At 34.8% G+C, this 15,436-nt stretch overlaps 1 protein-coding gene across 7 annotated transcripts; it reads left to right on the top strand.

Moving 5' to 3' along the window:
* Window positions 1-333: 333 nt before the first annotated feature.
* On the top strand, window positions 334-13,883 carry LOC114375754 (transcription factor TGA6-like). 7 transcript variants are annotated; one of them, XM_028333607.1, is made up of 13 exons: window positions 335-506; window positions 1,171-1,306; window positions 2,260-2,591; window positions 6,837-6,934; window positions 8,401-8,477; window positions 8,596-8,796; window positions 9,069-9,140; window positions 9,231-9,290; window positions 10,537-10,614; window positions 10,739-10,790; window positions 10,954-11,225; window positions 12,463-12,711; window positions 13,440-13,883. In XM_028333607.1, the coding sequence occupies exons 6-13, from the start codon at window positions 8,731-8,733 to the stop codon at window positions 13,584-13,586; spliced, it is 996 nt and encodes a 331-aa protein (XP_028189408.1). In that variant the 5' UTR covers window positions 335-506; window positions 1,171-1,306; window positions 2,260-2,591; window positions 6,837-6,934; window positions 8,401-8,477; window positions 8,596-8,730; the 3' UTR covers window positions 13,587-13,883. The 7 variants fall into 7 exon arrangements, with proteins under 7 accessions (XP_028189404.1, XP_028189408.1, XP_028189403.1 ...); XM_028333603.1 differs by lacking the exon at window positions 2,260-2,591 and having other exon boundaries at window positions 334-506; XM_028333602.1 differs by lacking the exon at window positions 2,260-2,591 and having other exon boundaries at window positions 6,825-6,934; window positions 8,407-8,477.
* Window positions 13,884-15,436: the final 1,553 nt, after the last annotated feature.

Raw genomic sequence — 15,436 nt, 5'->3', positions numbered from 1 at the left:
TCAGATTAATATAATAAATCGATGAACTCTAAACGTCATAAGACTAACATAACTATTTAATATTTATGGATAATAGAGACTAAAATATTTTTATTTTATTTTTGGGGAGTGAAACCATTTTGTAAAAAAAGGCCTCAAATAAAAAAAATCTTATTTGATAGAGATCAAAAGTAATTTAAGCCGTAAAAATATAAATTAAACGTCAAAGAGAAAATTAATTGATACAAATAAAATAATATACGTTTTTTTAAGATAAAATAATACACGTTAAAGCACTAAAACGTTACCGTAAAAATGCAATTAAAAAATGATTAGTCCTTGGAAAGTGGAAGATTTGAGCAGAAGAAGACATCTAGAGATTGGAATCATCCGTGTCCCTCTCTCTCATCTCTCTTTCTCTCTCTTCCCTCGGTTTCCTTACTAATTACTTTAACCCAATAATCCAATAACTACATACAAAGTTGAACAATACCACCATCATAGCGCATCATCATCAGAATTCCAAGGTGGGTTTGCTTCATCTTTTACTATAGTTTCATGTTGCATTAGTAAAGGCCGTTATGTTCATGGTGGATTTTAGTGCAACTGGGACTAGTAGGTGATTTTTTGAAAATTTGATCTTGCTGAGCTTGGATTTGGTGTTTTTTTTTTTAATTTTTAAATTAATCATTATTTTTTTTTTCATTTGGGGCATCTGGGGTGGTGTCAAATTGGTCTTTTTGTTCTAAAAGTGTGTTGCTTTGACTTTGAAGCACTTCGTTTGGTGGGGTGTGTTCTCATTTTCCGTGAGTTGGGCTTGTGGGTAGACACGGATGTGCTAAAGTTTTCACTTTTGTTTTGACACACGTTGCTGATTTTTTTCTCACACGAGTTACTCCAACTCAAGGTTTTTTTTTTTTTTGGTTCTGCTACAGTTTTGTGATTTTGTTTTTCTTTCTCTATGGTATTCACTGTGTTCTTGTGATTGGATTTCACTTTGTGTTTAGGAGGGAGGTGGTGTTAGGATTGGTTTGTTCTATGTTTGTTTCTGATTCTGTTTTGCGTTGTACTAGTTCTGAAGATTTCTTAGTAGTTTGGTTTTAACTTTACCGAGGCAGCTACTTTGTTCTAGAATTTGTTGTTTGTTTTGGGTTAGGGGTTTTAAGGTTTTCATGTTTTGTTGAGGTGCAGGGGAATTGTTGATGTGGTGGTGAGAATGATGTATGGGGAGTAGAACTACCTGGAGGGTTGTTGGTGTTGAAGATGACAAGGGAGCTGAAAGAGGAATGCCGAGCTTCAATTCTGAGTTACCCAATTCCAATTCATGGTAAATTTTGTCTTTCCAATAGTTCTTAGTTTAGGGTTTGCATATGTGGAGAAATCTTATTCATTTCTTCAATCATTTTGTTTACTTTCTGCTGAATTTTCGTTGTCAATGGTTTGTTTTACTTATTAGTTGCTCACTCGTGTGGTACATAAGATGTTTCTTGCGGTTTTACATTGAGATGTTTTTATTAGCCCTTTAATGATGTTGGATGATACTTAGAATATTTGTAACATTGTGATATTTGTGGTTGCTTGGTTTTCTTTTTTTATGAATAAGGAATAAAATACTAAAAGGGTGATACTTAGAATATTTATAACATTGTGATATTTGTGGTTGCTTGGGTTTCTTTTGTTATGAATAAGGAATATATACTAAAAGGCTCTGTTATACTTATCAGTTTGCTTGAATAAATCTATATAAACTAGTGGCGCTCAAAATGGACTTATGCTCTTGTAATTGGAGATTAGTACCTCTCTTCTTGAGTCCCCAATCTCTTGTGAAGGTGGGTTTCAGTTCAAGATCCTAGGTGATTTGCCTTGGGGTAATTTTAGGAAACCATATAGAAACTGCACTCACAGATGCAGGAGTTGCTCAAGTTAATGTAAAAGCCTCCAACTTCAGTTGGCGGGCCTGTACTGTGGTAAATTTTTTTAGTACCATAAACATACATACAGTCCATGATGGGCCCATTAAGCCCTTGTAATTTTATACTCATAGGCAGAAGGTTAAAATTCAGTCATACTGTAATTAGAAAATAATGAGAGGAAGGAGAACAAGTTAGTTACAAACAGAGAGAATAAGCCAGTATAGGTGAAAGAGAACATGTCTTTATCATTTTCCTTTGGAATTTCATTGGGCCAGAGGTGTGATCCTGGGCTGGGAGCAGGTATTGCTCTTGCTTTTCTGTGCTTTCTCTATTTTCACAATTAATATAATTCTCCCTTTTTCAACAGATAGTTGCTAGTACCTATCAATTGGTGGTTTTGTTGAGACTTATTTGAGGTTGAGAGATTTTTGTTGTAAGCAAACTTGCATGGCTTCACAATGCATTGATGCCTTGGAATCTTGTGTGGCAATGTTGAGACTTCTCTCAAAAACCAGGATATGTTACAGCAGAGTCATGATTCAATGCTAAATGAACACACAACTCGTTTGAAGGATCATCCTGCCAATCTGGGGTCTTGGCTGAACAGGGTTGAGGATGTTACAAGAGTCTGGGATCATTGCTGACCAGTGACCAAGGTCGAGGATGTTACCAAGAGTCCAAGACCCTTGCTGCTAGAACGTATGCAGCTTTTCTTTGTAAATGAATTTGAGCTGGTTGTTAGATTGTCACAATAGTTTTCTGTGCTATAGGAATTTGTTGGTTTTGAGCCAATTAATGACCAATCATAATCTTCCAGACTGAGAGGTAGTTGATTTGTTGTCTCTTTTGATGTGTAGGTCAAGGTAAAGAGAAACGTTGTTAGTTAGTATCCTTTTAAGGTAAAAAAAAAATAGGAATCTAAACGTAGTTTAGATGTCAGATTTGATTGAGGATGTGTGTTATGATATAGAATAGAAGTGTGTCCAATGGTTTTTTGTTTTTGCATTCTATATTGTGTCACACTGTCACTTGTGTGGCAGTGTTAAAGAACAAAATTTGGGTGATTGCAAATAATAGATTTCTTCTTTGATATTCTTTATTCTGTTAAAATCAATATATCGACTTGGATATTGTTAAAGTTGTTGTTTGATAATGTTTTATATTTCTAGCTTGTATATTACCATAGGCTAGGCTGTAGCCTTCATCATGAACTATTTTTTGTACTATCTATCAACTCTCTCTCTCTCTCTCTCACACACACACACACATACATCTCTCAACAAACTAAGGTTGACAATCTTTTTGAGTGTGCATATTTTCATACTCAAACATTTAAAGTTGGTATCAGAGCGGGATGATCCCGCTTTGCGCTTCCGTCTCTGTCTATTGTCGGCCATCGTCCCCAACGCCACTGGCTGTTGCCGGCAATCATTGTCGGCACCGCCGTCCTCCCCCACACCTATTTCCGATGATACCTAGATTTGGGTCGTCTATTTCAGCATGTCCCAAACCCGAAGGTTTTGAAGTTAGAAACCTCAACACGTGCACTCACGTGCCACTTCTCCACGCATGCATCCCATGCGCTCGTCTCCAATCACCGGAACTTCGACACAACACTTGGGTTTTGGTCGTCGGCCCCTCTTGCTATTTTTCAGCCCTCAGATAGTCGTTTTGGTGCTGTTTAGACAATGGGTTTGTACACCTACGTCCCTTGTCCTATATTTGTTTCCTCATGGTTTGTGCTACGCGTCTGTTATTGGATACTTGTCCTTGATTTCTCAAAATAACATCTACGAATTCCACTCACTTCTACTCTTCTCCTCTCTCTGGAACTCCCACTATTACTACTCAGAAACTCAACTGGAAAAATGATCTATCTCAGTCTGTCTCAGTTGAGTTATGGTTACAAATGTTATTCACCACAAACTAAAAAGTGTTACATGTTTGTTGATGTTACTTTCTTTGAAGAAACTCTTTTTTTCTCATCCTTTATGCAGGATGCTGGTTCCATACAACAAGTTCTACCTGTTCCATCTTTTGGTCCTATGATACTTCCTACCCAAGACCCTTTTGACTAAGAAGGACATCAGCCTCAGTCTCCTATTCCTAGTTCAGCTGATAGAGAGCTAGTTGTTCAGTGCCTGGAGGTTTTCCTGATTCATCTCCTTCGCCATTAGCTCCCCATACGACGGATCTTCCTCCACATCACATCCTAGTGAACCAAGTTCTGATTGGTCCATTGCTATTAGGAAATGTATTAAATCTACTCAAAATTCTCACCCTATTTACAATTTTTTGAGTTATCATCGCATATCTCCTTCATATTTCTCCTTCGTCTCTTCCTTGTCTTTTGTGTTACTATTCCTAAAAATGTTCAAGAGGCACTTGATCATCCTGGTTGGCGACAAGCCATGATTGTTGAAATGCAGGCTCTTGAGAATAGTGGCACATGGGAATTAGTTCCTCTTCCTCCTGGGAAGAAGACAATTGGCTGCAAATGGGTTTATGCTGTTAAAGTCGAGCCTAATGGTGAGGTTGATCGACTTAAGGCTTGGTTGGTTGCCAAAGGCTACACTCAGATTTATGACCTTGATTACTGTGACACCTTCTCTCTTGTGGCCAGGATCAAAATTGTTTGGCTCTTCCTGGCTATGGCAGCTATTCTTCATTGGCCTCTTTATCAATTAGACATAAAAATGTCTTTCTTCATGGTGATTTAGATGAGGAAATCTATATGGAACAACTTCTTGGTTTTGTTGCTCAATGGGAGTTTGGTTTGGTGTGTAAATTGCATCGATCTCTTTATGGCCTCAAACAGTTGTCATGTGCTTGGTTTGGGAAATTTAGTCATATTGCTCAGAATTTTGGAATGAAGCGAAGTGAAGAAGATCACTCTATTTTTTGAGTCATACTTCTCTCAGGAAGTGTGTTTATTTATTTGTCTATGTTGATGACATTGTTATTAGAGGGAACGATGCTGCCAAAATTTCCCAACTAAAGCAACACTTATTCAGTCATTTTCAGACCATAGACCTTGACTTCCTAAAGTACTTGCTTGGTATTTAAGTGGCTCAATCAAAGGACGGTGTTGTCATTTCACATCGAAAATATGCTCTGGTCATTTTGGAAGAGACAGGTATGACTAATTGTAGCCCTATTGATAGTCCTATGGATCCAAATCACAAATTAATGTTAGATTCAAGGTGAACCTTTTCCAGATCCAGAGATATAGAAGGCTGGTTGAAAAACTCATTTATCTCACAATTACAAGGTCTAATCTGTCATTTATAGTCCGAGTTGTCAGTCAATTTATGCAGGATCCTCACATTGACCATTGGAATGCTGTGATTCACATTCTTAGATACATCAAAAAGACTCCAGGATAGAGATTATTGTATAAAGATTATGGAAACACCCAAATTTGTGGGTACTGCGATGCCGATTGTATCCTTTGGAGAAAATATTGTCTCTTGAAAAAGCAAGAAACAAAGTGTTGCTGCTCGATCAAGTGCACAAGAAGAATATAGAGCTACGGCTCTTGTTACTTTTGAATTGGCGTGGATTAAACAACTTTTTCAAGAATTAAAATTGTGATGTTCACCATATGAAGTTGTATTGTGATAATCAGGCAGCTCTTCACATTGCTTCTAGTTCTGTATTTCATGAGAGAACTAAACATAGAGATTGATTGCCATTTTGTTCAGGAAAAGATGCAGTCCAAAGAAATCAGTACTGAATTTATTAACTCCAACAACCAACTTGCAGACATCCTAACCAAGTCCTCTAGAGGTTGTCAGATCCACTTTATATGTTCCAAGCTTGGAGCACACAATTTATATGCTCCAGCTTGAGGGAGAGTGTTAAAGTTGTTGTTTGATATGTTCTATTAATGTTTTATATTTCTAGCTTGTTGTATTAGCTTGTAGTGTTTTATAGCTTGTTGTAGAAGCTGTCCTGCAATCTGTCACCATAGGCTAGGCTGTAGCCTTCATCATGAATTATTTTTTGTACTATCTGTCAATTCTCTCTCATATATATACACACACACACGCGCGCACACACACACACACACACACATCTCTCAGCAAACTAAGGCTGAGGATCTTTTTTGTGTGTGCATATTTCCATACTCAAACATTTCAAGTGATATTCTTAAATAAGTTATATCATCTTGATTTAAGAAAATGACTTTCATAATTCTTTGAACATGTTTCTACAAAGTGTACTGTATGCCAAAGATCTCATAACTCACTTTTGTTTCCCTTTCCAATTTCAGTAAAACTGCTCTCAAGTTTCTCCTTTTAATGAAAATCTGGGTTTTGTTTAAAAAAAAATTAAAATATAATATGCATTTTAGAAAGATTGAACAGAATGTTGGGCGGTCAAGAACCAACATGAGAATAAAGTAGGTGTAGCGGAGATGAGGATGTTGCGGTGGATGTGTGGTAAGACTCGACAGGATAAAATTAGAAACGAAACTATTAGAGAGAGGGTTGGAGTAGCGCCTATTGTAGAGAAGATGGTGGAAAATAGACTTAGGTGGTTTGGGCATGTAGAGAGAAGACCGGTAGACTCTGTAGTGAGGAGAGTAGACCAGATGGAGAGAAGACAAACAATTCGAGGCAGAGGAAGACCCAAAAAGACTATAAGAGAGGTTATAAAAAAGGATCTCGAAATTAATGGTTTGGATAGAAGTATGGTACTTGATAGAACATTATGGCGGAAGTTGATCCATGTAGCCGACCCCACCTAGTGGGATAAGGCGTTGTTGTTGTTGTTGTATGCATTTTAGAAAGATTGAAAGAAAAGTCATGGATTTGGTAATTTGGAAACCTGATTGTGTTCTACTTCTTTTAGATGACTTCTGTTTTATGCTATTTTTCTCTAAAATGAAAATACTGACTGACTTGTTTTAGCTTAATTCTGACCAAGTATGGTTTTCAGCTATACAGAGGGGAACACAATTGATTCTTTTCGTGTTTCTGACTTTGGAGCATTTGATCAGTCATATCACATAGAGGATGCTGTTGACCTCAGTGGAAGTAAGATTTCTGCTATCAAACATAACAAAGTTTACATGTAACTGGCAAAAGCTGTCTGTATGTTGTATTATCTCATGTTATGATGCATGAAATCATCTCTATAAGACCTTGTTTTTTTTTTTGTTTGTCTAGACATTTAATTATCATTTATAAAAAAAAATGGAATTATGCAATGGTTGCTCTTTAATTATCTCGAGGTTGTAAATTCATTTCTTTTTGGTAAGGTGCTCTGATTTGTGGCATTGTAAGGATTGCAAGGTAATTTCAAGAGAGTCTTATTACACAACATAGGGCCTTGATCATGAAAATCATTTTAAGAGCCATAAACAAAAAACCTGACAAGTTATAAATCCAAGAATCAAGTAGTTACAGTTTCAGGATGATAAAAATTTGATTTTTACGAAGAAACTATTGGAGGAAGGTTGTTGAAAATCACAAGGTAGTGCTAACCTCATTTGTGATTGAAAGAATGTTAGGAAGGGTTCTAAAGCCATCTTGAGTGAATTAAAAGGTTTTGGACTAAAGAGATAAGGAAACTTGGTGGTGGAATAAAAGGGTTTGAGAAAAAAATAAGAAACAAAAGGTAGTGTTTCAAGGCCTTGCTTAGGTTGAAAAATGAGCAACGCATCAAAAGGCTAGAAACGAGATAAGGAAAGCTGTTATTGAGGCCTGATCCAAAGCTTTTTGAGAGTTCTATTGAGATCTTGTAAAAATGAATGAAGAACAAAAGATGTATAAGCTTGCCAAATATATGGAAAGGAAATCAAGAGATTTGAATGAAGGAACATGTATTAAGGATGAAGAAGGAAAGTTTTGGTTATAGATATAGTGTGGAACAGTGGAAGGATTATAAATCAAAGAAAATGGACAAAATTTGGTCTTCTATTGCTGAATTTCAGTTGGAGAGATAAAAGAGAAACTCTTAAGAGGATAAATAATGTTGGCCCTGATGGTATTTCTATTGAATTTTGGAAATTTGTTGGGGAACATGTTATATAATGTGGCTCACTGAGCTATTTAATGGGATTTTTAGATCTAAAAAACTGTCAGATGAGTGGAGGAGGACCACTTTGAGTCCTATATATAAGAACAAGGGATATATTCAAAATTGGTAAACTACAAAGGAATAAAACTTATGATTTATGAGCCTCATTATGAAATTATGGCGAAAGATGATTGATCATAGATTAAGAGAATAGACAAAGATTGCAGGGAATCAATTTGGATTAATGCCAGGAAGGTCTACAACAAAAGTTAAGTATCTATCAAACATAGCCTACTTGGCAAAGGTAACATTGACTAAAAGGGGAATAATGTTGCTCAGACACTTACAAGCACATATGTTACTGTTAGCTAAACTCCTAGAAATAGATTTTTATAACTTGTTTTTTTTTTGTTGCTACAAACATGGTTTTAATTTTTTTAGCCTTTCCTTTGCTAATGATTTTTCCTATTCATTGATTCAGACCCAGTTTACAATTCACTAAAGGTAAATAGCCAAACAATTTCTCCGGGTTCTGTTCACATTAGTAGCCTTGGTCAGGTGAGTTTTTCTAGTTATTTTCATCCAATGAACTTCCTGCTTTGGTGAATAAGGTGAAGTTTTAGCTGGTTACAGTATGTTTTATTTTCAAGTTTTCTTTATTTTCTCTTTAATATAGTTGCCAATTTCACTCGAAAAAAGCCCATTGACAAATCAAACAGAGCCACCGCATAGGTTGCGATTACAGAAGGTTCAATCATCAAATCCTGGCACAATATTAGTTGGTAATACAGATAACTGGGAGGAGTCTACCATGGCTGATGCCAGTCCCAGGACTGATATTTCTACAGATGGTGACACTGATGACAAGAATCATCCGGTGATGTTTCTTTACCTTTTATGCTGTTTTCTCCCTTCTTGTTCAATTGATGCTATCTCAAGTCCCTAACCTACATTTGCACATTTGGCAACCAGTTCATGTTGAACTTGTGAACAAGTGTCCAAGTGCATGATTGAATTTAATCCAAATAGTGTACAAATAAAATGTTTGAGCAGAAGTCTTTTTGAGTCTGTTCCTTAACTCAGCGCAGCAACTTCGTTAGTAGATGATATTCTTGACAATCTAACATTTGACGTGTGCTGTATTTTTAGTTTGATAGAAATCAAGCCCTTACTGCTGTTTCCGACTCTAGTGACAGATCGAAAGATAAATCAGATCAGAAGGTTGAATATATTATAAATTATGGATAATATCTAGAATTCAAAGTGGTATTTGCTACATCATGATAATTTTTTAAAAAAATATTATTGTAGACTCTCCGCAGGCTTGCTCAGAACCGTGAAGCTGCCAGAAAAAGCCGCTTGCGAAAGAAAGTATGAATCATATTTACTTATGTTTTTCAGTTAATATTTATTCATATAGATGAGTATACTATCTTGTTTCCCCTCCTTTTTTTCCAAAATAATAATTAAAAAAACTACTTACCAAAATAATATAGATTTTTTTTTTTATCATTATGGGGTTGTTTTGGACCCGTTAGATCTGACATGGAAGGAAGAGGACAACTATGACCGAAAATTCCTAAGCTTTAGGTGTTATCAAACTTTTTCATTTTTGCAAAGAAAGCTCCAAAAGACTAGGTGCTTTCACTTTCATTTTTTCAAAGAAAGCACCAAAAGACTGGCGCATTCAGTTATTTTTAATTTTTGCAAAGAAAAAACCAAAATATATGAAGAGACACTCCTATTGTTTAGGCACCCCCTTCATCAGTATTTCAAATAAAAAAATGAACATTTTTAATAATGTTTACAATATAAATGATGCCACACATTTTTTATTTATTTAAATGCTTAATAATTATTAATGATAATATAAAAATAATATAATGAAAATATGAAATTATTAATATTAATAATAAATAAACCTTTGAAAAAATGTATTAATGAATAAATAATAAGAAAATAAAATTTATTTTTATAAATATTTATATATTATATTATATTACAATCACAAACACCACTAAATTAAATCTAGTTTGTTGCAACAAGATGTTTTCTATGAATTATAATATAAAATTAATATAATATAGTGAAACAAATCAACTAATTTTAGAATTATTAGTTACAAAATATTTATTATTTATTAATATTAATAAGCTCAGATTGTGGGGTGGGGGACTATTGATGAGAAAGAAATTCTGTATAGAAAACCAATGCCAGCTTATCCTCCTCTATGATTGTAACTTTCTGTTTGATAGAAAGTGATTCTTCAATTTTCTTCAGATAAATACTTAGGTTGGCCAGCAGATAATTTGAAGGTGGGGGTTTTCACTTGGTGCTTCATAGCAAAAGAATTGGAAATTGCTGAATTACTTTTTTGTTCAGTGTTATGCTTCCAGAAAATTGTTCTACTTGTGTTTTCTGTCATGATAATTGCTATATAGTTGGATTCAATGATTTCCTTAATGTTTTTTTTTAACTTCTATGGCCCCTCTATGGTAGTTATAACTCATAAGAAATAATTATGTTTACATTCCCACTTTCTATTCAAATGCAACATATAAAGTTCATCACATGCTTAAGCTCATTCTCTTTGTACGTCTGTGGCTTCTCTACATAGGCGTATGTCCAACAGTTGGAAAGTAGTCGTTTGAAGCTGACCCAACTAGAGCAAGAGCTTCAGCGAGCTAGGCAGCAGGTGAGGTTTAGTTAATCCTTGCAATTAAATTGTGTTCAATTGTCTGCTTTGCTTGTTGTATGACACATTACCTTGGCAATCATGTTCAATTTTAAACCGATATCTCTTGTTTCTATCTCTGTAGGGGATTTTCATATCAAGCTCGGGTGATCAAGCACATACATTGAGTGGAAATGGTATCTCACGACTAAAATATGTTACTCATTGCTATAGTTTGATTATAAAAATGTGTCTAAAACATAGTATAATCCATGTCTCATGTTATTTCAGTAAACATTAAAGTTCTCCACTATTATGTGAGGTTATCCACACCATAACCATCATTACGTTGTTTTCCAGGGGCAATGCAATTTGATGCAGAATATGCTAGGTGGCTGGAAGAGCAGAATCGACAAATTAATGAGCTAAGAGCAGCTGTAAACTCTCATGCAAGTGACACTGAACTTCGCATGATTGTTGATGGTATATTGGCACATTATGATGAGATTTTTAGGCTGAAAGGTGTTGCAGCTAAGGCTGATGTTTTCCATTTGCTGTCTGGCATGTGGAAAACACCTGCTGAGAGGTGTTTTTTGTGGCTTGGTGGTTTTCGGTCATCTGAACTTCTCAAGGTGAGGTTATGCTGATCCTTTTCATTCTAGTTTCATGGTTTAGAAAACGGGTTTTGTAGATTAGTAATGGACAGTTTTGTTTAAATTTTTTAAAAAGAAGTGATTTTAGTATAGAATAATTTAGTGATCCAATAAAAGCGGAAGTTGATTCATGTTCGTTTACAATAAAAAAATCACTTTTTTAAAAAGTAATTGATTTTATGAGGAGCTGTTTCAAATAGCTTAAAAAACCAAAAGTGATTATTTGATGAAAAAAACCTTAACAAACGGGCCCATTTATTTCCTGGCAATATAAATAGTAAAATTCTCTTATGGGATTCTGGGATTATTAGAAGCTAGATGAAGAATTTTGCGAAAAATAAGTAATTATAATATTATATTCACATGCTACGTTAATTTGTTGCATCTATATTTGTACTTTGTAGTTGCTCGCTGCCCTGTATTGCTGGTTAGTGATTTCTCAAGAATCTAAATGAATGATGACATAGTATTACATACGGCTTGTTTTGTATGACTTGCGGCAATATATGTGGGAATGCTGCTGTTGATGCCGCTGGTAGTCAGTGTGGTTTTGATTTTTGCTTCAACAAGGATAGATTTAATTTTACTTGTGATCCACACACAAATGATAAGGGTTAGGTAGTAGAAAATGCTATAAGCAGTTTTTTTTCCTTCCAGAGTCTGCATTCCTTTTTATTTCTCAAGTTCAATGAGCATGCATAGCTAGTGTGAACTTGCATTGTCGGTGCTCTGCTTGTTCTCTTCATCTGAAAACTATGGCTCTCAGCAATTGTGTCAGGTTTTCAACCAATTTAGTTATAATCTCTTGCAGTTATTCATATATCACACATGCATCCTTCATGCTTTTAAAAAATGAGTACTCCAGCATCCTGCTAATACTTGGCTAATTAAATAGTGCTTTGCAATCTATTGACCCCTCTGTCTCTGACTTATTTCGAAGATATATCAATATCGATACAAGAATAAGAATCTGCTTAGGTGGTGGTAGCTAAGTGCCAAACGAAGAACAATTAATGTGTGCTCTATGTAAAGCCCAGAACGTGTGATCCAATCTTTTCCATGATAATGCTTATTCATGATTCATGTGTGTGACTTGAACTTCTAAAATGCACATTTTTCATAATTGTGGCTACTGAGGTTTTATTTCCAATTCGTGGACTCATTTTATAATTTCCTTGACTTTGACTTGAGTCCTGTGAATTTGGTTGCATTGCAGCTGCTGGTAAGTCAATTGGAGCCTCTCACAGAGCAGCAGCTGATGGGTATCACCAACTTGCAGCAATCCTCTCAACAAGCAGAAGATGCGTTGTCTCAGGGCATGGAAGCATTGCAACAGTCCCTTGCAGAGACTTTGTCCACCGGAGCACCTGCCTCATCTGGTTCATCAGGGAATGTGGCAAGTTACATGGGTCAAATGGCCATGGCCATGGGCAAGCTAGGGACACTAGAAGGGTTCATTCAACAGGTACATTCTTCTTTGTTGCACTTGTATGCAAATAGTTTGCTGCATTAGTGAATAGGTGAGGACGAGTCTTTTAGTCCAGCCTTGATTTCCTAATATTATTTACAACTGATAATTAACATCATGCTCCAAACAATAGAAATGCCCCCCTTCCTAATGGTGTGTTTGGAACGGTGGAGAGAAAGTGAGGGAGGAGTAAAAGGTTTGAAATTTGAATTGAAAGAAAATTGGAAGGAAAGAAAATTTTGAATTTTTTTTCCTAGTAGTCAAGTTTTCTCCTCATTTTCCTTCCATTTTCTCCAAACAAACAAAAGAAAAACATTGTTATTTGTGTTTTCTTTCCTCAACCAAACATACTATAAGATTTTTTAGGGTGGAAAACGATGAAATTTTGAGTTGTTAAAACTGTAGGAACTGATCTATATTAGAATTTCATCTGCTTGTGACATGTAAGCAGATTTGACATCTGTGGTACTGGTTGAGTGGTTGTTGCTTTTGTCTGAACTCATGGCGATTTAGCTTTCATTACTGCTGTTGCAAGAATCATTTGCTTGCCTTGACCAACTCATTTTGGTTTGACTGAAGTTACTCATGTTTGTCCTTTCCTCCTAAAAAATAAAGAACCAAGAACAAGCTCTTGTTAACAAATATTTTGTATATTATTTACAATAAATAACCCTATTAAAATATCTAACTAATGACTCCATTTCTGTGGTGTTTACGATTATAAGGCTGACAATCTTCGCCAGCAAACTCTTCAACAAATGCACCGTATACTGACAACTCGCCAATCAGCTCGCGCACTCCTTGCTATACATGACTACATTTCGCGTCTGCGTGCTCTCAGTTCGCTTTGGCTTGCTCGCCCTAGAGATTGATGGGTGCAGTAAATATGTCAAATTAGTTTTCATGGATCCATCACCAGGAATACTTGGTCATCATAGGTTTTACTCTTGACAAGTTTTCTTGTGTTGATTGTTGTAGTCTCTGTATCACTGATGTTAGTGCTTCATTGAGTCACATAGTCTAGAAACGAAATTGGTGACAAGAAGTATGGATGTGTCTACTAATAATATTCACCATTGTAATTGAAGGGCTTTGTTTTTTCCATATAAATATAGTTGGGCCATATGATATATTTTTTAAGGTTTGTTTCAGTTGCCATAGTTTTCCCATGCTCTGAATTCATACAAAATTGTCATTTTTTTTTCTTTTATTTTTTCCTAGCTTGAGATTTTTCTTGTCAGTCACCTAGTAAGCCTCTGTTTATTTCCTGTTACCCTTAGCTGCTTTAGTTTTTGTGATCATGCTCTTATTGGGAATGGCAAAATTCTAAAAGTACTCATCATGTTTTGCCTTTACAAGATACTACCTCCATTCTTATTTATAAGACATGGTCAACTAATTTTGTTCTTTATTATAAGACTTTATTTCATCTTTCTTGTATATTAATTATTTTTTTACTAAAATATTCTGAATTGTTTTTTCTATAAAGAAGATGAGTAGGTTCCCAATAAAGTTAAGATAAATTTGAAAAAATATTAATCACAAACAAATTTAATGCTAATAACAAAATTAACTTTTTTAATAAACATAAATTAGTTAACTATATTTTATAATCAGGAATGAAAGGAGTATAAAGTATCATTGATACAAAAGTAATGTATCTGTTGACTGTTGTATCTGGGATGGATGGGGGTTTAAATCTCTTGCTCTAAGATCTCTTATTCTAAGAGTCAGGTCCAGGTATTTTAGTACAATATTTATGTCAGTATATGAGAATATGAAGAAAAAAATGGAAGAGGAATGAAGAGAATGAACATACTTTTACAATTAGCCAGGGTTTTCCATTTCCTTCGTCGACGTCGGCTTCTCCCAGCAAGTTTTTTTTTCCTATCAGGTCAAGCAAAATCCACATCCTGTTCCTATGTCCTCCTAAAAGTTACTCTATACAACTTGGAATGAATGTTTCACAAGCTAATATACTATCATTATGCAAATATTTTAATTATTAATTTCGTTTTTTAAAGAAAAGTTGTTTTTTAAAAATTAATAATAATCTATATATCAATATTAATATAATACATTACAATACAAAATACATCTACAAATAACTAAAACTCATTTTAGTAATTAGACACTCAAAATCAATTCTGATAACAAGTTTTCAAACAACAATGACGGTGAAAATCAACTTTTCTAATATATGTATCCAAACAAAGATCATATTACTTAAAATTCATGTTTACATAAAATCAGTTCTATAATATCACATTGATCTTAAATCAATTCTAGGAACGCACGTCTAAATACAGACTATAAGTTTTCTTCTTGATCCACGTTTTTGGGTTTTAATAATGCTGAATGAAACACACCTCGTCAGCATTTAAATCCACGTTTTTTACGGGTGTAATTTCATGTTGTAGTAAGTTTGATTGCAACTCGATACTTTAATAAAACAATCAACCTCTGGAATAAAATAATGGAAACGATGAGTTCTATCGTTGTACTCAACTACCTCTTAGCCTCTTACATTGTGTTATTTTATAGTAAAAAAAGATGGTTAATGGTCATCTTGTTAGATTAATTTACACGTTAGAAGTAGTAACTAGAAAAACTACTGGTTTAGTTATTTGCAAAATCTATAAAAGTCCAAATACTCCAACTCCAAAGAAAAAAAATATCGGTGTCTTACTTCAAATCTAATACTGATTCGCATACGATACAC

The sequence above is a fragment of the Glycine soja genome, chromosome 11 (genome assembly GCF_004193775.1).
Source record: "Glycine soja cultivar W05 chromosome 11, ASM419377v2, whole genome shotgun sequence".
NCBI lineage: Eukaryota > Viridiplantae > Streptophyta > Magnoliopsida > Fabales > Fabaceae > Glycine > Glycine soja.
The sequence above is the reverse complement of the archived record's forward strand: the minus strand, read 5'-3'. Positions and strand labels throughout refer to the sequence as shown.

Coding starts and splice junctions, on each gene's coding strand:
- LOC114375754 (XM_028333600.1), top strand. CDS start 1,203: ATGGGGAGTAGAACTACCTGGAGGGTTGTTGGTGTTGAAGATGACAAG. Junction 1,307..6,824: donor TTACCCAATTCCAATTCATG/GTAAATTTTGTC, acceptor ATTCTGACCAAG/TATGGTTTTCAGCTATACAG. Junction 10,791..10,953: donor ACATACATTGAGTGGAAATG/GTATCTCACGAC, acceptor GTTGTTTTCCAG/GGGCAATGCAATTTGATGCA.